At 52.0% G+C, this 26,928-nt stretch overlaps 2 protein-coding genes across 4 annotated transcripts in view; both read right to left on the bottom strand.

Annotated features, from left to right (window-relative positions):
• Nucleotides 1-1,205: 1,205 nt before the first annotated feature.
• Nucleotides 1,206-26,916, bottom strand: LOC118176701 (arf-GAP with SH3 domain, ANK repeat and PH domain-containing protein 1-like). 3 transcript variants are annotated; one of them, XM_035343838.1, is made up of 27 exons: nucleotides 26,522-26,916; nucleotides 25,950-26,483; nucleotides 21,810-21,882; nucleotides 21,403-21,548; nucleotides 20,230-20,304; nucleotides 17,919-17,968; nucleotides 17,675-17,804; nucleotides 17,118-17,203; nucleotides 16,605-16,680; nucleotides 15,150-15,236; nucleotides 14,914-15,014; nucleotides 13,675-13,744; nucleotides 13,129-13,216; nucleotides 12,688-12,736; nucleotides 12,219-12,382; nucleotides 11,950-12,083; nucleotides 11,309-11,400; nucleotides 9,313-9,490; nucleotides 8,344-8,429; nucleotides 7,890-8,005; nucleotides 6,414-6,481; nucleotides 5,843-5,950; nucleotides 5,489-5,693; nucleotides 4,680-4,856; nucleotides 4,081-4,226; nucleotides 3,110-3,232; nucleotides 1,206-1,854 (listed from the first exon to the last, which is right to left on the bottom strand). In XM_035343838.1, the coding sequence occupies exons 2-27, from the start codon at nucleotides 26,073-26,075 to the stop codon at nucleotides 1,780-1,782; spliced, it is 2,829 nt and encodes a 942-aa protein (XP_035199729.1). In that variant the 5' UTR covers nucleotides 26,076-26,483; nucleotides 26,522-26,916; the 3' UTR covers nucleotides 1,206-1,779. The 3 variants fall into 3 exon arrangements, with proteins under 3 accessions (XP_035199729.1, XP_035199730.1, XP_035199731.1); XM_035343839.1 differs by lacking the exons at nucleotides 25,950-26,483; nucleotides 26,522-26,916 and adding an exon at nucleotides 25,828-25,866; XM_035343840.1 differs by lacking the exons at nucleotides 20,230-20,304; nucleotides 21,403-21,548; nucleotides 21,810-21,882; nucleotides 25,950-26,483; nucleotides 26,522-26,916 and having other exon boundaries at nucleotides 17,675-17,797; nucleotides 17,919-18,203.
• LOC118176700 (fer-1-like protein 4) overlaps nucleotides 23,234-26,928 on the bottom strand; it is a 44,289-nt gene continuing 40,594 nt past the window's right edge. Inside the window, exon 46 of the transcript XR_004755502.1 lies at nucleotides 23,234-23,244. The gene's annotated coding sequence lies outside the window, so the exon portion shown is untranslated. The remainder of the gene's footprint in view (nucleotides 23,245-26,928) is intronic.

The raw sequence follows: 26,928 nt of genomic DNA, 5'->3' as shown, positions 1-26,928 counted from the left end.
TTGCCACCCCTCTTCACATGTGTACTGGAGCCCTTGGGTGGTCATCCAGCGTACTCTAGTGGTCTTTTGTTGAAGGCCAGAAGTCTTCCTCACTGCTAAACTTCTGACCTTTCCTTTCTTTGACAGAATTCAGCAGTCAAGCCAGGTCTTGCTAGTCCCATTATCTATGCATACAGTCTTTCACTCCCTTTGGGGTTGTTAACATACAGTTGTGCTAGCTAAGACCTACAGAATCAACATCTTATTCCCTGTCTCAACCCAGTGCAAGCAGTGAGGACAGCACCAGTGCTGTGCTGCTGACTCCACTGAGCTCACTTGAATTTTTAAGGCTCCTGCCATGCCCTATCCTCAGCCAAAGCCACTGTCCAGGGTTTGCTGAGCAGCACAGCTCTGCTCACAGCCCCATAGCTCTGCAGGGCAGCAGCATGGCTCTGCAGCACCATCGTTTCCATTAGAGCGGTCAGCACACGGGACAGGCAGTGTGCTTGGTGTCACGTTAAGGGGTGTAGCTGATTAACTGTCATTGGTCCGGTCAGATTCAGGGTCTTGAACTATCACGGTCACAGATTCACCAATAATGCAGCACGCCCTCACTCTAGTTGCGTTCAATGAGAACTATCATGGCTAGGAACAATGCAATTAATTGCAATTTATTACAGCAATAGGTACACAGGTTCTTTGGATTGCCAGCGATAAATTCACTGTCTGCAAAAGCAAGCTAGCATGCATGAAATACACAGGTACACAGCCTGGCTATTAACGCATTAAAAGGCACAAAGGCTCTATAGAGATTTCTACGTTTCTGCAGAGACACCTGTTATAACCAAGTGTTCAAATCTTACCCCATGGCATCCCAATGGGGGGAAGAGAGGCTCAGCCCATCGACTGATTCCAGAAGTCAGAAGGTATCCTTAACATCCTCTTTCTCTTAAGCCAATTTATATTATTTTCTTTTAGGTGAAGCTTGAGTGACTCTACTCAAGCATATCTTGGTTATGATTGGTAAAAAGTATTCTCACTTTCATGTAAAGGTATAGGCTACGAGAAATTCGGAGTGTGCTTAGTGAGGGGTGGTTGCACCTTGGAGGCCGGTAGCTTTTGGGATGGAGGTGTGTTTTGGTATTATAATGACATTATAATGAGCACTAGAGTACAAAGTGCACTAGAGTAAAAGTGCACTACTAGTACAAAGTGCACTAGAGTAAAAGTGCACTAGAGTACAGCATTTTGTCAAAAATATGATAGGTCATTGGCTCAGGGTAGCAAATGTGCAGCTTACCGGTCTCAGTGTGCACAAGAGCAGTCGGGTCCACACCTGGTCATAGAGCCTAGCCGCGGTGTCTCCACTCCGCTCTACGATCCATATTGTTCCTTAGAGTCAGCACACCAGGTTCCCCCAGTGCAATAGCATCTAAGGTTGGAGGCCTAGGGAACGCTTAGGTAGTACACTCCACCCTGGAAGCTTCTTCAATGCTGTACATTTTCTTTAAAATGTGAATATTAGTTTAATTTTCCTAGTTACTTTAAGCACTTTCTCCACACTTGGGGAAAGCACAGTGGCCCGTTCTGTGCCCGCTGCCTGCACCTCAGCCCCAAAGGCTGCTCAAACTGTGGCACGCGAGGCTCTGGGGCCCCAGCGCTGTTGGCCAGGGGGTGCTCTGGGGCAGGCTGGCTGTGGGAGGAAAGGTGATGCTGGGACCAGGGGCACAGATGGAGTGCTGGGGGAGGGTTGCATTTCAAGCGGCTTATCAGATATTCCCTCCTGAATCAAAGTGGCTCCTATTCGTTGAGCACATGAACGAAGGAAGCAGGGAAGACACCTCGCCTGTGAGGCTGTCCTTCAATCCAGCCTTTCTGCAAGGAGAAAGGAAAAAAAGGAGGTGTGAGCACAGGCACAGGGGTGCTCAGGGGAATAAGAAACTGGGCCTATCACACTGCCCCACTGCCCGAACACAGTGCTCTGCAGGATGCTGTGGCTGATTGGAGAAAAGGAAGAATGAACAGAGAGAACCGTCGTGCAGGAGGGACTGAGGCTGTATCTCCATGTGGTACGGGGGGGGCTGAGCATGGCATGGGAGACACCTGTGCAACAGAAAGATAAGAAAACAGATGGAATATGTATAAATTGTGAAATGTGATATTACAGAAGGGAGCAGAAGAGTTTTCTACATAGTTTATGGAGCAGAATCTCAAGTGGAGGTTTGACTGCTGCCTATAAATACTTATCCAGATCAACATCTGGGAGAAAGCTCTTCTCCAATATAAAAATATATTTGATGGTAGAATGGAGAATTTGGAGACATTTGGGTTAGAAATTAGGTGTCATTTTTAAATGAGGGATATCAGTTATTAGCTACAAACAACGAAGTCTTTGAATTTGCTTCTCCTAAAGTGCTGTAATTGCTGTTTGCAATTGTTTGAAGGATCAGGAAAACACAACTGTAATCACTGATTGCTACTTAATTCCCCAGGAGTAAGTGAGGTGTGCATTTACACCCATATCCAACCCTACTCCCTGCCCTGGAGGAACCGTGCTGCTGCCAGCAAGGGCAAATAGCTCATGGTTCGCAGGATTACAAACCCACAGGTATGCAATAAATTTGGGACACAACAGGATCCTTTTGGCTCTGCTGAGGCTGCAGAAGCCACCACAGCTGGCCAGAAAGTCCTGTTTTAGAGATACCAGCCAACCTGATATTGGGCGAGACTTCCTCACATCAGGGCTGAGGACCTGCCTGCCTTGGAGTGGGCCAACAGCAGCCCGTAGGAGTGCAGCCTCTGATGCCCACACAGAGGGTGGCTGGTTGGGGGTGGTGAGGAAGCTGCTGCAGGGTGAGGGGATCGACCAGGCCATGAGGAGAGGGAGGGGAACATGCTGGTACCTGTCCCAGCAGCAGAACAGACTAGAGGTGTGAGGTCCATGCAGGACATGAGGGTGCAGGGATCTCAGAGTAGGTTGCCCAGTTGTCAAGGAAAAGATAGAAAGTGGAGAGACAGAAGCAAAGGAAATGATAAGTGGTGTGACAGTCCTGGGACAGAGGCAAGAGATGCATGAAGAGGGGAATCTGTGCGCATCCCAATGCTGTTCAGCACACATGGGTTCACTCACCCACCAGTTGCTGTCCTCCTTTTCAGATACCACAATGATCTCGCCTGTGCGGAAAGTCAGCTCATCCTCCCGGTCAGCATTGCAGTCATAAAGAGCACGGACCCTGCGGAGCAGCAGCTTGTTCTGCAAGCAGGAGAGAGCATTGTCAGGCCTCCTCCATCCCTTGTGCCGTCACCTTTGCCAGACACAAGTAAAATAAATTTAGTGCCTTACTGCTTGATCGAGTCCAGAAGTTGGACTGGCTCCAACTCAGGATATTCTATGACTCTATGATCCTCCCCCACCCTCCCCCGGCAAAGATGTGTGAGAAGTGAGCTCAAGAGACTTGAGCTCAAGGTTTACTGAAGGAGGGAGGGCAGAGGTGGCCAAGCACTTGCTGGGAGCTTGGATGGGACAGAGCTCCAGAAGAGACTTCTTTATGCTTGGGCATCTGTCCAGAGGCACCTGCTCCTCTTCCCCAGGACTGTGGCACTGATGGACACACTGTTTGGGGCCCGGTTCCCAGAGTAACTCTGTGCAAGAAGGCATGTGCACTGCTCAGCACAACCCAAGCCCAAGCAATCCAAGCAAGGTCTCCCTAATGAAAGGGCTGGGGAGAAGGGTGTCCCCTGGGGCACAGAGGCTGGGCCAGGGTAGACATGGAACCCTTGTCCTTGTCTAGAAGTGCACCCTGATCTGCTAACAACCTGAATTCACAAACAAGGCTTTTCTCAAAAGGCACTGGAGCATCATGAGGATTTTGGTTATCAGTAAATAACAGCAATCTCCATGGGTCAGAGTGTTCACTGGGAGGGTCCTGCCATTCCCATGCACATAATTCCCAGCATCTACTGGGGAGATGTCAAAGCCAGGGAGGCACAGCAGAGGTGCTGGGAGGAGAGGCCAGCTCCAGCTCAGTTCAAAACCAGAGGTGATAAATGCGGGCAGACCTGGGAGCTGAGCTAAGCTGATCCTCACCCATGACCACCTACCAAACTGCTCCTCCGAGGAAGAGGAGGTGGGACATGTGGGGGCTGTCCACAACATGGCTCTGACTCTTGGAGGGATCGGTGTGGGCCAGGCTGTCCAGCTTTGCTGGGAACAGGTGTGTAGAGGCAGTCCATGGCCTTCAGGGCACCTACAACACAACCAGAGTGGTCACATCCTCACAACTTTAAACACAGGTGGACCACACCTGTTGACAACAGCAACCACCACTCTTGGGCAACACTGTGCAGCACAGTCCTGCTCCTCGTCACAGCGTGAGCAAAAAGTACCGCAGCCAGCTGAGATGGAAAGCAGGAAAGGAAACAGGATCTGGGTCTGGGGTTAAGAGGAGCAGCAGGGGAACAGGAAGTGGTTAGGAAGCAGAAAGACTTAGAGTGGAGTCTGGGGTGAGTAAAAGCATCACCAGGCAGATCCGGCAGTGGTGGGAGCTGGGCCGTGCAGCTCCAATGTGCCCCCGAGTTACCCTGGCTCAACAAGCCATGACCAGTCTGATCTAGGAGGTGCTGGGCCACAGGCCCACCAGCACGGCCAATCCCCATGGCATGGCCTGTTCTTGCCCCTCCTGGGCTGGTCTGTTCATTACCCGAAGCCAGGATGGCAAGACTTGGTTTCTCAGGGCTAAGTGGGACCCAAGGAGCTGGCTCTGAAGATGTACGCTTGTGCTTGATGCTGAGAGACAGCGGGGGGCTCCTCCTGGTTCGTGTGTCCTCAGCAAAGTTGGATGAGCTGGTAAGAAGATGAGGACGTGACCCCTCAGGAGCTAAAAAGGGAGCAAGAACAGATCATGGGTCAGCAGCAAGCAGAGCTCCTGGGAGCAAAGCTCTGGGGGAAAATTTGCACAAATGCATTGACAGGAATAGTCATTTCTCTGCTTGCAGATCTGACTTGAGAAATTTGTGAGGTTGGAGCCACAGTTAGGACAGATGGAGGGGAGGTCAGGCAGGAATTGGCAAGTCTCCCAGAAAGCAGGACAGCCTGAGGAACTGGGAAGCTCCTGCTCTCAGAGCTGGGACACACCATGGAAAGAATGGGCAAGGGCAGCAGGATCCCGTCTTACTAAGGAGCAGAACTGCAATGTTGATGTTTCTACTGGTAGCTTTTTCTTCCCAGCCCTGTCTCTACACATGCTCACCTCTGCCTTTCCCAACAGCAGCAGTACTCAGGAACACACCAAGGGTAAGAATACACCATACTGTTCCTCAAAGTGGGGCTCAGTGCTAGGAAAAACCAGCCAGCACAAGCCAGCCTTCCTCCCTCAAGGAGAAGAGGACAGAAGGGCATCCTATGGCACCAGACAGCCCCTCACACCTCATTAGGGTCCCATCTTTTGCTGATGGAACCAGGCCGCATGGGCTCCAGCAGCTCACCCCACGACCCTACGCAGGATCTCACCTGACTTTGCCCGCTGGGGTGGGAAGGAAGGCACGTAGGAGAGAGCTGGTGGCATGTCCAGGCTGTGGAGGTGGGTGTGTGGCAGGTCGTAGATGTCCAACCACCTCCCCTGGGGCACTGGCCCTGCTGCTTCTGGCCTGGAGGCAGTGGCAGGGGGGTGGCAGCAGCTCTGGGGATGGGCAGACCCCCTCTTCAGAAGACCCAGCTGGGAAACAGATATTCATAAGTTAGTGCATGTGGCAAGGGTGATCAGCCAGTACAGGAGCACCCGCTCCAGTGTGGTGGGAGCAGGGCCTGTGGTGGCATGCATAGACTTGAGTCCTCCAGGGTTTAATGCCCATGGAGGGGCCTCACCTTCTCATCCAGGTCTTCATCGCTCTCATACACGTCGTCTTGGCCCAGCCACCACTCATACTCTACATCGACGCGTGGGTTGAACTGGTTGTTCTGGGCCTGCAACAGCTGGGGCATCGAGGAGTCCCTTGAGGACCCACCAGCCCTGTCCTGCCACACCAGCCCCATCCCTGACCAACACTTTGATTATCCAGAAAACAACTGCAAGCTGCGAGTGGTGCTTCCCATCCAGCAGGCTGGGGATTTTGCAGAGGTCTCCAAACATACATGCTGGGACATGGCCAAAGCAGGGCTTGGACTTGCCAAGGAGATGCTCTTACCCCGTATGGCTTGGTACAGCTTTAGGTCCCACTGCCTGACCTGTCCCAAACTGCCCAGCCCTGAGGGACCTCTCACCAGCAGTGCCAGCACTTGCCAGACCCCTTGGCACCCTCCTCTGTGTCCCACACCAGCACTGGAGATGCTGAAGGATGTGGGTGGCCTGCACCAAGCATCCATGCAGTGTCCTTCCCAGCCATGCTCTGCCACCAGCATGTGCCCCCAAACCAGGGGCTGAGACACCATGTCCTACCACCAATTCACACTGGGGATGTCTTGTCCTCCGGGCAATGTCCAGGGCTGTCTCTCCTGCTTTGTTAGCTGTGGGGGGAAAGGGCAACCTTGAACCTTTTTCAGCGAAGTGAAGGGCAATGCTGCATGCAGGGAGCCTGTGGAGACTTGCAGCAGAAATGTTACAGTCACGGGAGAAGGAGGAGAGGACGTGTCCAGTTCAGGAGTCCCAGAAGCAGGAAGAGACCCTCGGAGGGGCTGAGTGAGGTGCTGATGGCACCAAGATCAACAGATCCTTCAGATCCCATAACATCTACATGCTGCTTCTGGAGACAAACAAGTACAGGGAAGATCATCTGAAGAGAAGGGACAGTGTAAGCCCAGACTGAAACAAAGACTCAAGCCATTAACAGATGGTGATGGGAAGATGAAGAAGAGGGAAGGAGCAATGAGACACACAGATAAGGAGAGAAAGGACAGTGAGTAAATCCTGATGGTTTACAGAGATGGGACATGAGAGAGGGGCAGAAGAGCACAGTCACTGCCAGAGCAGTGACCAAAAGTGCTACAAAACCAAAGTCCCACAGCCAGCAGTCCAAGGAGGACTCCATATTTGGCACCCCTTGTCCTCTGAGTCACTTGCAGGAAGCTTTGGGCAGACCTGGTTTTGTGTCCTCATGCCTGCTGGATGGACAGGCCGCCAGGAAACCTCATGCCAGTGAGTGTGGGTGAGTGCAAACACTGACAACCATTTTACTTCTATTTCATTTTAGGCCCCTCTCTGTGGAGCTGTGGCATGGGACTGGTCAAGAAGGGGTGGGAAGCTATGGGAAACCTGGAGAATGGGAAGGGCAAGGGTTCTGCACCCTAAGGGACCAAGGAGCACCCCCAGACCAGTAGCAGTCTGCACTGGCTGCTTCAGGTACCTAGAGAGTCAGTGAAGATGGGTCAGGCACCTCTGCTTTTTCCTTGGCTGAGGCCGTGAGAAATTTGGCTGCCAAACTGCCACTGTGTGACTGCAGAGACACACACCCATGTCCTACTACCCCATCATGGTGGTCTCTCCGCCCTTGTGGGAAATAGGCACATCTCAGGAGTGCCCAGGAAGCATGGCTCAGCGCACCCACCCACTCAGCTGGCACCAGATGGTAAAAACATTTGTGACCTCCCATGTCACCCAGGATCCCAGCTTTAAAATTCACTTCTATCTTGTGAAGAGGCCATTCATAGGCACTATAAATGACAGGACCTGTGACCTGGGCTCCAGGGAACCTGTGTTTTGGCAGCACTCCTACCTGCACTCCAGCATTGCAGGGTTGGCTCTGAAAATGAAAGCTAAGTGCCTGTCAGCCCACAAGCAGGGTCCCCACAACACCGTCACTACCTGGATCTCCCAAACCTCCCCAGCTTCAGACTAGCCCTGTTGAGCACTCCAGGAAGGTCAGGGTGGTATTTGCAGAAAAGAGTTGGAAGACTTAGGGATCCCGTGGCCACTCACCGATGGCAATGCTGGCTTTGGCTTTCAGCAGCAGTTTGAGACACTCAGGTTTGTTGTGAGTGCAGCAGTAGTGAAGTGGTGTGTTCCCCATCACAGTCTGCTTTTCCAGGCTCCCGCTGCAGCAAAAGGTTGGTATTGTCAGCAAATCTGAGGAGAGGTGCTGGCCCCAGCCACATGCTGGCCTACACATCGTTCTTCCCAGGTCTCCTGGAGAGTGCTTGAGATGAGGCGGTCACCACCACTGTTACACCTCAACCCAGAGGACATGAGGGAAGGTAAGGCCCCTCTGATCTAGGGATGGTTACCCCAAGTCCACCCCAAGGCACATTTGCTGGGAGGCCTGCCCTGGTGCTTCTTCTCTTCTTTGGGAACATTTTGTAGAAGCCCATGAGTCTTGCACCTTTCACTAGCACTGGCTTAGTCATGACAAGCTGACTGGGTGTCTTAAGCTTACCTGTTCTGGACAAGAAAATCAACGATATGCAATGAGGTTTGGTCAGACAACAGCACTGCCAGGTGGAGAATGGTCTCCCCAGGTTCCTGTAACCAAGACAGAAACAGCAAAAAACAGGATGGCTCTGCCAACACTGGCATCCCAGAGAAGAGCTCTGTCCTTCAAGAACTGTTCTTTACACAATTAAAATCCCTGACAGGTGAACAGAAACAGGTTTTACTTGTCTCTCTTTGGAGCCATGCCCACCAAGGTTCATGTGAACTGAGTAAATATGTGAGCCATAGAGCCATATTTCCCCAGAAAGGTTTTTCTAATCACACTCTCACCTTTTCTTTGTCCTCTGTGCAGCTTGCTCATTTTTCTGAGGCTTAGCTACTCATTTTCTTAACATCTGCCCTTTACCTGACACCTTTATTATATATTTCTTCTTCATGAAGAATCTATCCCTTTTCACACTTAGAAACTGCAGCCAAAGGTAACTTTTTTTTTTTTTTTTTTTTTCCCCAGGCCAGCAGCAGACCTTCATCGAGGTCATGATTTCAGGGTGCATAACAGCTGCTCCCTGTGGAGCTGCTCCTTGCCTGCCAGTTTGTCCTAAGACATCCCATTCTTGTTCATGGCAACATTTTGCTCCTTGAGTTATACTTGGGAGAACACCCACCAGTGTCCTTGCTGGGAAAGGAGATGGCACAGCAACTGAGAAAACTATGGCATAGTTTACAAACATAGCAGAGAAAACTCTGCTATGGCATTCTTCACTCTGTGGGTTCTTTTAGCAAAGAACCTGACAAAACATTCCCAAACACCCCCAAAACATCCCACTGCCTTCTGTGGGTAGAAACTACTTGGGTCTGCTCCAAGGGCTCAGGCTCCCTGCAGCCCCAGCTTGCACAGCTGCCTGTAGGAGCCCCTTGTGGATGTCCCTTGTCTTGTTCCTCTGATGATGGTGCCAACCACCAGGTGCCATACCTGCAGAGGTGCCTGCACAGGCTCGCTCAAATCCATGTTCTCTCCATAAGCTTGGAGTAAAGAAAATATGTCCTTATTCTTGACGGCTTCTGAGAGGCTTGGGCACTGAGCAGCAGGGCTCCTCTTGGCATATTTCTTCTCAACATACTTGGAAATGATGAAATTTTTCCGAAAGGCCCTGGCAGAGACCAGCCAAGTGAGAGTTAGGAGCCCTGGAGTGACCCCATGAGCATCCAAGGGTGTTCCCTCCTCTCCTGCTGCTCCAGCTGCTCTCCCTCTCCCTCCTGCAGATTTGCCAGGCTATGTAGCACCTTTCCTGTCCTTGCTTCTAGCAGGGCTCCCACCACCTTCCTCCAATGCCCTGAGGTCTTGCTGGGAGGGACAGGGAAGCATCAGTTCATCTCCCACTCTCCCAGGCACTCACCACTTCCAGAACCCTCTATCGCCTCTTCTCCAAGCAGAGAAGAGCTTTGCACTGGGCTCAGCTCCCTGACAATGAGATGCTGGGGAAGCACCAGGTGTGAACTGGGAAAGAGTACCCAAGGATCGGGAATGGCTCCTGGAGGAGGACTGGCCAAGCAAGCTGTCCAGATGGAGGGTGCAAGAGCAGCAGAAGCAGTGACCAGCCAGAGGATCTGTGGGGCAGCAGGTGTGACCCAGGGGCACTGGAGCACTCCCAACAGAAAAGGTGATCGCAGAAGGGCTAACTTATTATTACTGCATACAGTTTGTTTTCTTAGCAGCCAAGTCCAGTGCTGGACCTGGTAACCCTGACCCCACTCTTACAGTTGCATTTTCTGGCTCTCCCTGCTCTCTGCCAGCCAAGTGCCCAACTCTTGTTCATCTATTTACTGCAGTGTAGATCCATGCTGTCTAAAAGGTGCCCTAGTTGGGCCTTACACACCTGGAATGGACCTGGATTGTGCCTGGTCTGCCTCTCCACCCTCCTGAAAGTCCCCTCAGCCCTGATAACCCCAGCTATGGGGTTCCCCCAAGAGCTCTGCTGAAGCTCACATTTGCGGCACTAAGCCCTGGAGAAGCCCTCAGCTACCACTGGAACCAGCCACCACCCGAGCTCTCCCCGTCCTCTCCTAAAAGCTGGGGCATGTGAGGCTGAAGGACAGGGGGACTGAGCTCATGTCTCCTGAGAGTACCTACAGCTACCAGCTCTGCTCTCTGCCAAATGTGAATTATGGCCTCTTGCTGCTTTCCTGTCTCGATCACTCCTGCAACCCTGGTGCAAAAGGCCCAGGAGGAATGATGTGCCTTCCCCTCCTCCTTTAACAAGCCAGTTCAGGTCCCTTCAAGCCAAATATCCTTCTTCTTACCATGCCGAATCAGGAGGACCGGCAACTCTGCTACCTCTGTGTTACCTTAGAAAAGGCTCAGAAGAGGATTTTTGTGGCCTGCACCCACTGCAAACACAATGACAGATACATCCCCACCACCTCAGTGAAAGACACAGGCACCTAGTGCAGACTGGAAGCCTGACCCAATTTGCGTCTCTCTGCACTTCTATCACAAGTAATTTGGCCACACACATCATGATGCCCACCGTTCATTTTCTCACCATCTCTCCTCCCTTGGCTGATGACTACACTGAGCCCACTGACGCTGGGTCCCAGCTACTGGATGTGGAGAACTGCAAGTCACTGTCACCTGTCCCACTCCACCCTCCCCCCTCGGGTGGGAGGGCGATCCTCCCTACAGCTGTGCACAGCCACAGAGCTGTCCTGCTTGGCAGCTCTACTCTTGGTTTGTCTTCTTGCCTTTCCCTTTCCAGCTTTGTCTCCTCAATCCTGACTGTTATCCTGCTGGCTCTTCCTCACTCCTCCACTCTCGTCAAACCTTTCCTGCTGGGCTTGATGAAATTGCTTCTAAAGAGAAGTTACAGTCTGGGGAGGAGTTTGGGCAGTGCTACGTGCCTCGTCACTGTGGGGAGCAAGCAGGACCGCAGAGCATGCCCACAAATACCATCTCTTGCAGAGCAACTCACATGTCACTGTGCACCACAGGCTTGGCGGAGAAACTGGAAAGATTCGCTTCCATGATGTCATTGAAGCCAGAGTTGCTGATGTTCCTTGCCAGCTGCAAAACAGCCCAGCTAGAGGTGATGTGGGACATGCAGCAGCGCTACATGTGTGGCAGCAGGAGAGGAAGCATCGGGCTGAGATGCTGGCCAGGCATGGAGGATGTCAAGGAGTATGGGGATGTTTGTGTCCAACAGCCAGAGGCTCTGTTCTGACTCCTACTGCCGATATCTCCCAGCTCCAGCAGTACAACCACAGAGCTGAGCCCTAGGCTTGGATCTGAGCATGTCCCAAAACTAAAATAGCACCATACAAAGCCTCCAGCCCCTGTCCACCCCACACTGCTCTATCCCAGTTTGGGCTTGGTCCTGCCCTGCACCACAGGACAAAGCTGGGGGAGATGGGTGACCCAGGAACAGCAAAGTGACACTCTCTTCTTCTTGACGATAACAGTTCCTACCACAGTAACCATGAAACTCCAGGCATTACAGCTTGGTATGGGCCAGCTTAAGAGGGAGGAAAACCCCACAGTGTTAGGTTGGTTTCAGAAAAACCACAGCAGAAGAATGAGAAGGCCAGTGGACAGAGCACACCAGCAGCATCCTACCAGCAATTCAGAGGTTGCCAGCTTGTCCAGAGACAGTGACTGGATGCGGGAGACATGCACACCCATCTCTCTGTGAATCCCAGAGCACTCAATGCAGATCAGGATGCCCAAGTTAATGGAGAGCCAGGTGGGATCTGCAGAGACAACACTGCTGGGTTCATGCCCATCTCCTGCCTCTCATCCCCACTGCCTAGGGCACGAGCTGCACAGCAGGACCAGCAGCAGAGAGATGCTGGAGCATGGAGGGAAGGCAAACAGCTGGCTCTTACCCGGTGCTGAGCAGTCACAGCACTCCCTGTTCCCAGGCATGCCTCTGACCTCCTTGATGATGGCCCGGGTCAGCTCCTCCCTGCTGCTCTCCCCTCCGCCCTGCACCTTGCTGAAGGCCACGTTCAGCGCCTCCTCCTTGCTGTTGCTGAGGACAGACACCCAGCTGCGTGGGCAGAAAGTGGCTTAGGAGTGGGGCCCCGCAGGGGAGAACCTGGCTCTGCATGGAGCCACCAAGCACAAAGTTTCTGCACAGGACTCCAGCAGAAAAATGGTACCAGAAAACTTTGTGGGGCCCCATGACCCACTTGCTACCAGCCCCCAAAGCAATCAGGACACAGCAAGGATGGGAAGGGCATCAAACAAGGGCAGTAGTGATCTGTTTAATTAGCTGAAGAGCTGGCTCCCCATCGGCAGACGGACAAGTATTTTTTGTTTGCCACTGAGCTGCTCTTTGCCGGCACTACTTACGCAACACAGTCCTGCTCATCCTGCGCCAGGAAGCGGTACGTGCGGTTGTCTGAAACACATAGAGCCATGCTTCTCTGGGCACTGCGCTCACCCATGCTGCCCACCAGGCTCGGCGGGGTGACAGCCACCTCGTTCCCACCTGGCCCCTCCATGATTCCCCCACAGCAAAGGGACCTGCTTCCATGTTGGGATAGAGGGATGCTGGTGTTAGCTAAGATGCTGCACGGGAACTGTGCTCTCGCAGTCCACACACACACTGCTGCAATGCCCGTCTCATGCCCCATGTGTTCATTGCTGCTTCTGAGCACAGCACAACTTCCCAAGCTGACCCAAAGCTGAGAGCTTCACTTCCTCCCTGCCTGCACTCTCTCTCTGAACCCAAAGCACCACCACCCTCTGGGCACTTTCTGGAGGAGCCACGGGGCAGGCGCCAGCACTCACGTGAAACCAGATCAAAGCATTTCTTGTCATCCACATTCGGCTTCACCTGGCAGGTCAGTAGGTTCAACTTGGCTGGTGGGCGGTTGGGCTATGAGTGGAACAAGGAAGACTCAGGCCTCATGGCATCAAATGGGGGTGGCCCAGCAGTGGCAATCGCCACCTGGCTCCAGAGCCATGGACCTGCCTTGCCCCCAGCACTTCACCCTTGACTCTGCTTTCAGGAGTAATGCAAGAAGCAGCAATGTGGACGTTTTCTTTCCCAACAGTCAACCCATGCTGGGGGTGCCTGGTCCTCAGACTCACTCCCTCCATGCACACAGGCAAGTGAGGGCCTCCCATGTTTGTCCCTTGGGTCACAGGGACTCAAATCTCAGTGAGAAGTCTACTTCAGCAGGGCAGACAAGCAGTACAAGCGCCAGGCACGAGGGCTCTGCTGGGTCCCCAGAAGCCACTGGAGTGGTGGGCAGCAGGGGCTCAGCTGACCCAGCAGGGGCAGGCAGCAGCTCCCAGGCAGGAGCAGAGCAGGGTGGAAGAACCAGTTCCTACCGTGCTGTGAGAGATGGTCAGGTAGCCATTCCTGATGGTACATTTCCTCTTCTGCCAGACTTTTCTCAGCCTGGAAATGAGGGGGATGGAAATGAGGTGGGATGAGAGGACACAAACCCACCAGGCAGAGGAGCAGATCATGCCATGCAGGAGTGCTGACGAGCATAAGAGCTGTGCAAGGGACAGCATGGGGACATGGCTCTCATCAGCCATCCTGTCCATGCTGCCACAGAGTCTGTCATTCTTGGTCTGCTTTGAACTGAGAAGGGTCCATCATATGGCATAAGAACAGGCTTGTACAGCTGCAGCAGAGGCAATGTGGACACAGAGCATTGCTTGGAGCAGCAGGTCTTGCTACAGAGCATGCAGACCTTTGCATGTGTCCCCAGCAAACAGCCAGGACCACTATCTCCAAGCTGCTCCTATCACCTCCAAGACTATAAATGGGAGGAGGATGGAAGAGATACACCCAAAAAGGGGGAGAGACTGAACTTCAGCCTGCAGTGAAGTGGTCTCCTGAGCTTCAGTTCATTATTTTCTGTCCAGTTTCAGGTTTTTCTAGGACCACTCAAGACCCTTCCCAGGATTGCTCATCTCCCAGTGCATGTCCCCTGTGATTCCCAGCCCTCAGGCTCCCATACACCAGTTGGAGCTCCTCTCTTCAATGACAGTGGAGCTCATGATCTGACTCCTGGGCATGGGCACGTGATGGGTCTGAAGCATCACAAGGGGAGCCTCAGTTCCCTGCTGTCTTTCTCCTGCGGCCCTTGATGCCATCTCCAAGGTGGCATTGATCTGCACTGCTGGTAAGCCACACCTCACTTGTGTTCCTTCCCCTAACTCTCACACAGAAAGCTGAGCCCAGTACTGATCTGTGGGGTCGGAGGGTTGGAAAAGCAAAGGACATGTCAGGGCTGGGAGGCAGGCATGTGAAAGAGTAGAAAACTTCACCCAGCCTGTGTATAAGTCCTCACCCCATCCATGAGGAGCTCCAGAGGGCACTAAGCAGTTTCACATGAGAGAAATGCCCTGAGGGCCATGGGATGGACACTAGCTGCCTGCAGCCCTGTGCAGAAAGCTGTGGGAGACTGGGACAGTGCCAAGCACACCTTCATACAGCTCGTCCTGCTCCTCTGCCCTTACTACCACTCCAGAACAGGAGGTCGGGCTGCGTGAGCCCTGTGATGGCCACAGAGGACCAAAGTACAACCATAAGGGACACCCCAAATCCCAACTCACCCATCGCTTTTCTTAAAGAGGGTCCCTGTCTTCTCCGTGCCGTACTGCTTGTTCCCTTGCAGCTGGTGCATGTTGTACCCTGCTTGCTTGCTCCCAGTGTCCTGGCAGAAGGAGAGGAATAGCAGCCGGGGTGACTCCGGAAGGCAGCTGGGGCTGCTTCAGGCAGGAGGGAAAGAGCGACAGGGTAACCGGCACCCTGTGAGGGTGTTCCACTGGGAAGAAGGGTCTGGCTTTACCTCCTTCTGCTCCAGCTGCAGCGCTGCCTTCAGCTGATCCCGAAGGGCACACAGCTGCTTCTTCTCCTCGTCCTGCCTGGTCTTCAGCTGCAGGGTACCAAAACACAAGAGCTCACATGGGAGGAGGAGAGCCTCATGCTCCTGCCCTGAGCCCCTCAGCCCTCACCACTTCCCCAGGACCATTGCAAGCCCCGTTCCTGAGGTGGGAGGTGGCCGCTCCTCCCCTGCAATGCTGTGGTGCCTGTACATGAAGCTCTTTAACAGAAGCTTCTGTGAGGGAGCAGGCACGTCCCCAGGCAACAAGAGACCATGGCAAGAGCAATCTGCACTTTAGCCACTGTGTTATTTTCTGAGAAAACAACAGTCTGAAGCTCTCCATGGTGCAAAAACAACCAACAGCTTGAAGGACACTGTAGGGGTTGTTTGTTTGTTTTTCTTCCTCCAGTTTGGTAGTGTCAGTAATTAAAAAGTCACCAAACCATCAAAAAGTTCATTTCCACCAGGGATCTTGGTACAGGACTATGGCCCTGAAATGGAGCCTAGTGTTTGGTCTGCATGAAGGACCCAGAAGATGCTGTTTGCTGTGCTCAGTTACCTCGCTCCAGGGTGGCGTGTCCTCTCTTCTTGTTATTTAAATAATGAATTTTAATTTCAATATGAATGATTACATTATGGAACAAGCAGGATAATTCCCCTAGAGCAGAGGGCTTCAAACAAAATGGCAGTTGCCCAGGGGAGAACAGCACTACAGGATCAGGGAAATGAGTACAGATGACACTGTCACAGTCTGTGGGTGAGGATCATACCCCAGGCCCCCGCAAATCATGACTTAGGAGGAGGTTTGAAAAAGGAGGAGCAAGACAAACTAGATCTCAGGTCTAGAAATGCTAACATAAACCTTCTGCAGCCCTTGAGGGACTTGGTACCAGCAGTGTTCAGGCTCTGAAATCCCACTATAGGCTTTGCCATTTTGAAAAACTTCTTCCTGTCTCCTCTCCATGTATGACTGCCAGAGCCCAAAGTCAAAAGCTAAAGGTCACAAGGCTTACACAGCCCTGTGAGAACTTCTCTCCAGCAAGACAAAGCTCCCAACAAAGAGCATGATGAGCTTCAGTTAGTAGCAATGGGCAGGAAAGCCAGAAGCACAAATGAGAAACCTGAAAGCCTGAAGAGCAGCTATGACAGTTGAATACGTCAGTGCCTCTGGTATCCAGTTCTATGTTTCTTCTTAATATTATTCTGTTCCCTGCAGTATGACACCAAAACTTTCCCACTCCCAGTGATGGCTGCATTTCTCCTCAAAGGGTCACATTACCCATTGCAGGCTCAGGAAATGACGACAGATGAGGAAGTCCCCAGATCTGCTTTTGCAAAGGAAGAGGAGGCCCTGGGGCAGACATCCCCGCTCTCCAGCCTGCACTCCCTTGATGCACCCAACCTCAGACGAATACTCACACTCTGCAGCTCTGGGATGAGCTTCTCTGTAAAATTCTTCAGTTTTGTTGTTGCAGTTAAACATTCCTGGAAAAAACTGAGAGGAGAGACTAATGTAAGAGCACAGTCTAAAATCCTGCTGGGCTCTCCCAGGCTTTTGTTTCATTGTCAAAAAAAAAAAAAAAAAAAAAAAAAAAAAAAAAAAAGCTTTCTTATTAAATATTCTTTGAAACAGTTAAATTCAGGGAGAGTGCTCAGCACTGTCTTCTCCACATCCCAGATTTCAGTGATAGTTGCCTGCTGTCTGTCCTATATTGTCATATGAAGTATGTCAGACTAAAGAGAGTAGACACACGCCATTGAGATCCTTGTCTCCACCACCTCCAGGAGAAGAGGATTTTTGGCATATTAGAGAATAGGCCAAGTCAAATGCAAGACCTTTAGGTCCTGCAAATTAAACCACCTCCCAGATTCCCTCTTAAACCAGCACTTCTGGAGTGAAGGGGAGTGAAGGCAGGTTGACAGTCATCTTACTTGAACTGTGAGTTGCAGTGCTTGATGTGGTTTTGCAGCAAGTCGATCCCTTTCTTGGTTTTGATCTCATTCACTTTGATTAGATACTGAAGGGAAAAAGACACAGCGACTGAAGGTGTAGCTTAGAGAGAAATGCCTTTCACATGCTTTTCTTTATTCCCCCCCCCCCCTCCATTACCAGTGAAGAGCAGTGTGTTGTGGCTCTTCCTGGTGGTCAGGCCCTGATGGGAGCAGCTCATGTGGCTTTTCTGGGGTGAGAAGTTGGTGGCAGGCAGGGCCCATGAACATGAGTGCTCTGATCTGGCCAAGAGAGCGATGGACACGTGGTGGGTGCAGTTGTATATCTACAGGCAGGTTAATATAGGCTCATGCTTCATCTAAACTCCTTGATCAGCCCCTATCCAAGGTTGGCTTGAGCCTACTGCAACCCAGGCAGCTCTCCAACTGAGGAACCATGTGGGCAGACCACAAAAAACTAGGGCAGGGAGGAGCCAGACAGACTTGTGGGGTCCATGCCATGCCCCAACTGCTCCCACCTGCCCTGTCCCTGTCCTTACCTCACACATGTTTAACTGGAAGGTCCTGCGCTCCTTCTCCATCTCCTCAGCAATCTCCCCACTGCTCACCTCACTCCGCACCATGCCATGCTGCTTCGCCAGCTCACGCTTCTCCTTCTCGATCTTCGTGCTCAAGGAAAGTGGAGAGACACCTGAAAGGCTCTGTCTGACTGTTCTCTGGTGAGAACAGCCAAAAACAAGCCTCCAGGTCCACGTCTCAGGGCAAGGAAGCCTGACAACTTACAGTTTGCTCTCATAGTCTTTGCAGGCCTTCTCAAAGGGCTTCTTGAACTCCTAGGAATAGCCAAAGGTACTGTTTGATGATTATGATCAGGACAGACCGTTCCTCACCCTGAGCATACTGCATTCCCACAAGGTCACCCTGGCAGTAAGGCCCCACAGACCCAAGACATGGCTGTCCACAGGACTGTCCCTCCCCAGGAAGGTGTCCTCACCTGCTACATGTGCAGTGAACAAGTGCACTCACCAGTGCAGGTCACTCACAGGCATGTGCTGGCACCCACACAAATACGCATGCAAACACACAGACGCATAGCCTCCAAAACATACATCACACACATGTGCATCACAGTGTGATGTGTACAACAGTACCTAGGTATGAAACATTTTGCAGACTCACATTTTTAAGGACATAAGGAATTGCTAACATGCACACAAGCCAGACGGTAGCAACCAAGTTCTCAGCCTTTTAAGCCAGAACATTGGGTTTAACTAAAACACCTCTCAGAAAGACATCAGAAACCCACCTAAAGCTGGCAACATTGTCAGACTCTGATTCTTCCTTGGGTAATCATTAAATAGTGAATTAGTCTTGCTGCTACAAGGCCATTCATTATCTGTTTCTCATCTGACTTCATGTGACTTTATATATACAACCGCATTTGTCCATTAAATGCATTTATGCCACACTCTGCTCTCTTCTCACTGCTTACTGCTCTGCAGACCTCTGTCTCACAGAAAGACAGGGTAAATCCCCTGGGTAAGGCCTCCATGTTGGAGGCGGGGACTTCAGGAGGTCTCCAGCCTAGCCTCCTGCTCCAGGCTGGGGAATCACTGAATTAGGACCAGGCTTTGTCAAGGTGGTTGTTGAAAACTCCCAGGAACAGAGACCCCACATCCTCTCTGGCTTCTTGTCCCAAGGTTTCTCTGTCCCTCAAGGAGAAATTTCTTTATGTCAAGGCAGAATCTTATAAGGGCAGATTTTGTGTTTGTCTCCATTCTAATGAAAATGTCAAACAGATTGAGGTCAGCCTGTGATTCCTGTTGGTTCACATTAAAAATGCCTTCAGCTTAATCATGACTACCTGCAGGCAGCTGTTTTTATTCCTCTCTCTCTGAATGATTTTCCGGGTTTCTAATGTCTTCTTGATACTGTCCTTAATGTAAATAGCAGACTTTTTTTCCTTCACATTTTATATTCTTTTATCATACTACATGCTAGAAGTTCCAGAATTTGCTCTCTCCTTCCATTTTGATGCTCCTGTATAGCACTAGCTCCCAATGGGATGCCTAAAGGTTTGTTTCAATATTTGGCAATTAGAGAGGGAAAAAAAAAAAAAAAAAAGGAAAAAATATGGAGAAGAAAACATGGGATGTTTGTCAGAGTATCCGCAGGCACAGTAGAAGATGGCACTGGAGCAATAGCACGGATCTGCTCCAGGGAGCAGCAGCACTGTCCCTGCTCCTGAGCTGGTCTGCCCAGCCAGCATGGGGGCCTCATCGTAGTGCTGAGTGCATTCATGCTTACCCTAGTTGCTCATTAAATCCTAGCAATCTTGTGTGTATGATAGTTGATAATTAATTGCTCTACCATTTCAAATACACACTATGTTTGCAGGGAAAGTCATGCAGGGATGACAGCCTGAGTACAGTCACGGGGACTTTGTGGTAGAAATATGCACGCAAACTTACCAAGGTCCATGACGACCTTCCCATTGGTTGAAAAAAAGGCAAAAATTAAATACAAGTTTGATGCTTTTCCTAAAATCTACACTGATGAGCACTGAGAAGCTCTCTTGTATCTGTATGTTGCAGAAATTCCGTGTTCACTTTAGCACCTGCTACTCCGCAGTTCCTGACATGTATGTGCAGCTGGTAGATACACACATGCACAGTCAGATTCACACAAACGCACATGTGCTCACACATGGCAGTGCAGGAGCATGTGGGGCTGCAAGGACCTCACCAGGAGGTTAGCGGGGATCTGTGCCCTGACAGAAAGGAAGATGAAAATATTTCGTGCACAATAGCTTCAGTTGTCCTTGCACAGAGAGTACCTCCAGACTCCTTGGGATTCAGCTGTGTGCCTGCAGAGGTCCCAGCTCAGAGGTGCCACCAGCCTGACTCTGGTGTGAGGCCCAGCCTTAGGCGGGAGCAGGATGCAACACATGAGGTGCAGGCAGCCCTGCCCTTGCAACACGTCTCCCTGACAGAGGGCAGGACACGGACCAGAGGCAAGCCCCCACAGCTGGTACCTGCTGTGCCTCCTTGTTCAACAGCCCCACTGCCGAGCAGCCCCTTCAGCCTCTGCTTACCCCTTTGAGCTCTTTCATGTCACCCTTTATTAACGACTCCAGGGAAAAGTTAATGTTGTGGTACAAACTCTGCAACTGGAAAGAAAAGAGAGAGATCATGCAGCTGACACTGCCCAAGCCAGTCAGGATAGCGTGGGAGCTCCTGGAAACAGTAAGCTGATCCAGCTGTGGGTGCAGCCCCCAGCTCTGTGCCTGGAAATGTTCAGCTCCTAGCCTTGCATAAGGCAGAGTGGTTTTTGCTAACACTGAATAAGGACAGGGAAAACCCCAAAGCCAGGAAAAGCATCTGGGGACCTAAGACCTATTTGCAAACTGTCCCTCTTCCCAGATGCCCCACATCCTTGCTGATACCTGTAGCCAGGTCACCAACAGGTGTCACTGGACACATTTTGCTTCAACATCTGCTTGTGAGTGCACAGAAGGAACCACTTTGGAAAACAGCCAGCTAAAAGCCTCCACCCTTGGAAATTACCAAGCTGGAAAAAACGCATGGCCAGCCTAAGCCAGTGCTGGGGAGAGCATGGCTTCATGCAGGACATTGTACTGGAAACCCCCACAGCACCTTTGCAGCCAGCACTTCTGTGATCCCCAAGGCTCTCCCAGCTCCTTGCTAATCCCAACTGTGTCATTTCAGCACAAGGGAAAGGCCAAGTTTAGGCAAATGTGCCCACAACAGAGATTTCTGTCTCCTGAAAATTCTTGTAGCTGCTCCTGAAGAGCTTGAGAGATACCCCAGCTCATAGTGAGCCTCTGAAAACTGGTGCAGGGGATGGCTCTTTGGCAAGGCTTCACACGGCACTCTCCAAAGCCACTAGAGCCTGCCTTAGGCACAAGGGCAGGATTCCTGAGTACACCCCTTTCCCAGTTGGCATCATGTGCATGGTGGGGACACCCATCCTACACATGCTGCAGCCCGCCTGGCTCTGACATGGCCACCGTAAGCTCGCCTCTTCTGATCAGCCTGAGGCCAGCACCAAGAGTCCTGGCCATGCAGGCTGCATCACCAGCTTTGTAACTGCTGCTCACCATGGGCTCCTGCCTTGGTCTAAGAAAGGGATGAGCTTGGGCCTCAAGGCTATGGACCAGAGCCTCTTCCTGGGGACCCCCCCACCCACATACCCCTGCAAGCTAGGGGCCCTGATCAATGGTCACACAGGGGACAGAGCTGCCTACCAGGCTCCTGACAGCGGTCAGCAGCTCCTGGGAGAAGGTTGCAAAGGTACTGAAGGCATTGGCCAGCTGCTCCTCACCCTCTAGCTGGTAGTTGGCTGAGAACTTCTCCTGGGCAGCAATGTGGGCTTCCAGGTGGTTGATGAGATCTGGGAAAACATGGATGGTCTCCAGTGAGTGCAGGTGGCAGGTCAGGATATACTCCCTGCCAGAAGCCACCATGCCCAGCTCTGCTCAAGCACCAGAGCCAGCTCCAACTGCTTCCTGCTGCCCCGCATACCCACCACCCAGCTATAGGAACCCCTGGAACTCATCCATATTCTCTGCTGCAGACAACCCAGCCTGTAGCAAGGACTCCCCCTGGCCACCCATTGCAGCTTCCCCCTCCCCAGCCTCTGTTCTGCTCTGACCTTGTCCACAGCTGTGCTCCGCCTTGGCCGCTTTCCTCATCTTCTGCAGCACAGCTCGGTCTGCATCCAAGGCCTAGAAATGCAGAAGTTATGGTCACTGACTGCATCCATACACACATTTCTGTAATCCACAGAGTTCAGCCCAAGTCTCAGCATCCCCAGGCCAGACTTTCCTGCCTGCAGGTAGATGATGGTCTAGTGGTAGTAGTCCATGAGTATCTTAAATACCACTGAGTGAAAGAATCACTAAGAGAGAATCAGAAAATATTTTAGAAAAGGGACTGTTTAACAGCAGGAGGGGCTGGGTACCACCACTGGCTTTGTTCTCTGGTGTGCACCACATCAACCAAGCCATGCACCTGAACCCTTGTAGCAGAAGAGGATGTGAGTCAGGCTCTGTATGGGTCAGCACAGTAAAGACCATGTCATCTGAGGGATTTCACCATAAACATTTAGGTATCCAGAGAGCATTAAGCTGGAAAGTTATCTTCCTGTATTTTTTTCTGAACTCAATGCAGCTAAGCAGGGATGTTGAGAACTTGAATTATGGACACAGACCCCAAGTTAGAAGTTAGCTGACATTCTGCTCCCTGGGAATAAGCTGCCAACCACAGCCCTTAGTATCCTCTCACCCAGATGAGTTTAGGACTGAGTTTTCGGGCCAAACACTCAAATGGAAGTTTCTGGGGCTGTCAGTGCAAGATGCCTCTGGAGCCAGCAGTGCCATGTTCATACCAAGCATTACAACTCAGGGAATCCAGTGTTGTGCTTCAAAGAGATCTCAGTGAGCCAAGGTCAGAAAAGCAATGGCAGGATAAAGCACCTGAAGTGTCTGACAAATCCTTTGATAGGGCTGTTGGAGCCACCCATATCCCCACATTTGGAAAAACACTTCAGGATAATCTGGGACCTCAAGGACTAACACATTCAACTTGAAAGCATGGTTATTGTCAGTGCCACCACAGGGCTGGGACAGTCCTTCCTGGGCCACAGCTCCCTGCAGTTGTCTGAGTCACAGCATTCATCTCACTAACCCACCACAGCCCTCACAGCAGGAGCCATGCACAGGCACATCTCAGTGTGGGCCATGTGGCAGAGTGAGGTTAGGACAAGAGGGTCTGCTGTCCTGCGTATCTTTCCAGAAGACAAACAAATATCCAAGGAGGACGAGCTCAGGCTAAACCTATCTCCACTGCAGACATCCATTCTCTAACGCAAAAGCATCTCCTCACCCTTCTTGAGTTGAAGACCTTTGGCCTAGATGAAGTTTGTCTCCCTTGCAGAAACTCCACTGGGATGGCCTTCCCAGTTCCAGACATCTCTCACCTCTTCAATGCTGCAGCAGATTTTTAGCCCCAGTTGGTCTTGGCCTCGTCTCTTCGTCACCTGGCCTTGTATGTGGCACAGGGAGCGAGCATTTTGGAGCCAGCTGCCACTGAAACCCTGATCTCCAACCTGTCCAACGGCCTCCAGAGCCTCTTTCTCCCTCACTCCTCTCTGCTGCTGGCAGCCATCTTGACCAGGACGGCTGCCTCCCTTCCAGAATGTCCCAGGAGCCTGCCCAGGTCTCTTGTGATGCCAGTTGTATTTATGTGTTGTCTTTTATCAAAATTCAGCTCTCCACACAGAAATGTTCAAATCTCCCACATGTGTGGCCTTCCTTTCTTCTGATAATCCCCACCTTGAAGGTGCAACCTGGGTCAATAATCCATCCCCACCTTTGTGACTGTTCCCTGCCTGCTAGGCTGGTGCTGCCAGTCCAAGAGGCTTCTCTGTTTCTGAGGAGCATCTCCAGGGTCAGACAGCTACATGACATCCCCAAGGCCATCACCAACAGCCACCTCCACCTCACAGCACTCTGTGAGCCCAGCTTCAAGAGGTAGGACTGCCTCCAAAGATCATGCACTGTCTGAAGTGTGTATGAGTACAGTTGCTGGCCACAAGGCAGGAAACCCTAAGCTTCCCTGCATGCCTGCATTTTCACCTGAATTTGCTTGCCTTGAAGACATGGGTCTGGTTCTACACTGGGCTGAGCTGCATGACTTCCTGTTTGGGGACCTGCCTCCAGAGCTGGCAGTGGAAACCCATCCTTCCCCTGCAGCTCAGCACTCCTGCATGCCACTGCCCACACCACTGCTAAGTTCAGCTTACACCATGCCAGGGCTCTCCTTGCTCAAGTGGGGGCTTTTGCTGTGCTTACAGCTTTATCCTGTACTGGTGCTTCTGGTTACAAGTATTCAGCTGCCGAAGGCAGTTTGCACACGCCAGGACTATTTGCTTTTCCCTCATTAACACTGTTTGCTGAAGCATTCCAGGAGTCACAGGCATGGGTATTTTTGCCTTTCCAAGGTGACACCAAGGACCAGAAGGATCCTGTGGCTCCAGCTCTATCACAGCATGCCTCTCCCTTCTCACTGGCTTTCAAGAGCACAGAAAGTCCCAGGCTGAGAGGGACCATCAGTTCACATAATCTGATCTTTGTCATAGGGTTTTAACACTCACAAGACAACCTTCTTTGAGTCTATAACCTATGTGGGTCTTAGTGGTCTCCAAAGATAGCCAGACTGGGATGGAGACCAAGAACTCACATCACCTTTTGGCCACGTGCACCATCATGATGCAGCTAAAATATTGCACCAAATTTCCTTTTTCAGCTTGGGGATGTGGCCTTGTAAGGGATGTAGCACTGCTCTGCTCTGGTCCCAGGGCTGACCTAGGTCTTGACAAGACCCTGAGGAGTGCTGGGTCTCCAGGAGGCAGCCACAGGCACACTTCAAGGTCTTATTTCAGCTTTCCACTTTTTGGAGGTTCTCCTTGCCATCTGCCTGGTCCAGCCCTCCAGGGCTGTGTTGCCAAAGATGAAATATTGTCCCCTTTATATCCCAGCTCACACCAGCCCTTGCTGCTTCTACTGCAGGCCTTGCCAGGGTTTGTTGCCACTCAGCAGTGGGAGCCATGCCCTTGTGTTTTCTGTCCACTCTGTCATGAGTCCTGAACCAAGAATTCTGCAGGCAGCAACAATTTCAGCAGTGTATGTCCTTCTCTCTAACCACAGCTTCCTGACATAACAGCTCTGTTTTAATGGACAGAAGTTTTCACTTTGTTTTGGGTAGGAATAATGGAGCAACAGTTGAAACTTAAGAAACACAAGGAAATTGCCCCATGCCCAAGGCTTCTGAGTAAATTCTGGCCTCCAGAGGGCTGAGAGAAAAGCTTTGGTAACCACCACTGACAAAATGATCTATAGCATTGCAGAACCATTCAAAGTCTGCAAAGATAACTGACCCCAGGCACTGGGGGACTTCAGGACAGTGCAGGGGGTCACAATCCACTGACAGACCCTGGTAAAGCCTCGGGCAACTTCCCTTCATCTGCTGAAACTACAAAATAACAAGAGAGGTGATGTGGTGGTGATGTTATTTAGTTGGTCCCAGCACATTTATCAGACCAAGCAGGAGGAGGCACCAAGGGTCATGGGGCCTCCAGACCACACAGGGAGTTCCACCACTTCCCTGGATTCCCCAGGCATGGATCTCTGCTGCTCACTCCCTTTTGCACCAGCAGCCCCTTCCCCATCTGCCCAGCACCTGCCAATGCATATCAGGGTCTGGAAGCAAAGGCATTTGGCCCATGTAGGTTTTGCATTGGATGCTGCACTCAGCCACCAGCCCTGACCCTTTCTCCATGGATTTTTTGAAGGCATTTGGCTGCTGAAGGTCCCACATTGGTGTATTGCACAGTTCAACCTCGGACAAGCGAGGTAACCCTCCCGCCACCCCAAGAACTTCCTTTAATTCTGTTTTGTTTTTAGGGTGATACTTGTCTGGTTAAGTGCTCTGTCTTCTCTTTACGGAGCAGTGTTAGCTGGGTATGAGACACAGCCTGCCCACACAACCCCTTTTGTGTTTGTCCCCACTGGCCCACGCCTGTCCCCCGGCCACCACAGCCCCTCACCAGCCTCTGCCACGCCTTTGCTCTGTGCCTTTTGCAACACGCACCGGCACCCAGAGGTACTCACACTGCTCTCCATTCATGGTGACAAATGACACGGTGATGCCTGTACAAGCACACATCCTGCAGGACCAGCCACCCCCAGGCCCCTTGGGGGTGCCCCCACTGTGGTCCCCATCCCCTGCTCACCTCCTCCAGGCTGCTAGCAGTGGCCTTGCAGTGGCCCATGTGGCTGGTGAAGGTGGAGGTGGTGGGCGAGCTGAGGTCCTCCTGCACCTGCTGCATGAAGTCGCACACCGAGATGAGGGCCGCCATGCTGCCGCAGTGAGGCGGCGCCAGGAAAGGGAACTGCTGGTGGGAGCCGAGGCCACACTGGGGCCAGGCAGGGGAACAGGGCAGAGGATGGGGTCATGCGGCTGCCAGCAGCAAGGGCAGGGGAGAGCCCCTTTCCTTGCACACACACAGCCCGGACAGGCATGCACGCCCATTGCATGCATACATGCACAGAGTGGCATAGCTGCAAATCCTGCGATCCTAAGCTGATGGAAGGCTGAGACAGACATGCTTTATTTCAAGTCACAGGGAGCCACAGCCTAGTGGTGCAGTGGAGAGTGCAGCTGAGCGCAGCTGCAAGAGCCCAGGAGCTGCCTGGCATGCTGGTGTGCATTGGTGTCCTGGGGTGCAGCAGGTACTGCTGAGGTGCACCAAACCCGCTGGGGCACACTGAGCACTGCTGGGGTGCAACACGCCTGCTGGGGCACAACAACATTGATGTGATACACTGGGCATTTTGGAGTGCACCACGTGCCACTTGTGAAGGTGCTGACCCATGCAACAGCCCCTGCAGAAAGCTGGGGTGATGCTGCACTAGAAGCAGTGGTGGGTGGGTGCTGCATGCCTTGAGTCCTTCGCAGCCCACTTGCTCCCCTGCAGCCTGGGGGCCCCTGAGGGGTGGGAAGAGGGGGCTCCCCTTTGCCATCCTGGAGCAAACACCACCCCCCTGCCTCGGGGAGCACTGTGCCTGCCCCTCACCCGCACCCAGCTGCAGGGTCCCAGCCAGAGTCTCCATCCACTCCTTACCCTACCTGACTGGCTCTCCACAGCTGGATGTTTTCTCCCCAAAACTTGTTCCATTCCTGCTCCATTCAAAAGACAAACTAGCTGACCG

This window comes from Oxyura jamaicensis, chromosome 20 (genome assembly GCF_011077185.1).
Source record: "Oxyura jamaicensis isolate SHBP4307 breed ruddy duck chromosome 20, BPBGC_Ojam_1.0, whole genome shotgun sequence".
In the NCBI taxonomy this organism is placed as follows: Eukaryota; Metazoa; Chordata; class Aves; order Anseriformes; family Anatidae; genus Oxyura; species Oxyura jamaicensis.
This window is presented reverse-complemented; position numbering and strand designations above follow the sequence as displayed.

Excerpts from the sequence above, each read along its gene's own strand:
- LOC118176701 (XM_035343838.1), bottom strand. The coding sequence starts at position 26,075 with ATGGCGGCCCTCATCTCGGTGTGCGACTTCATGCAGCAGGTGCAGGAG. Across the intron at positions 17,204-17,674 it reads TCCAGTTAAACATGTGTGAG|TATCTAATCAAAGTGAATGA; the intron begins GTAAGGACAGGG and ends TTTTCCCTTCAG. Across the intron at positions 1,855-3,109 it reads AGGAGGACAGCAACTGGTGG|AAAGGCTGGATTGAAGGACA; the intron begins GTGAGTGAACCC and ends TTCTCCTTGCAG.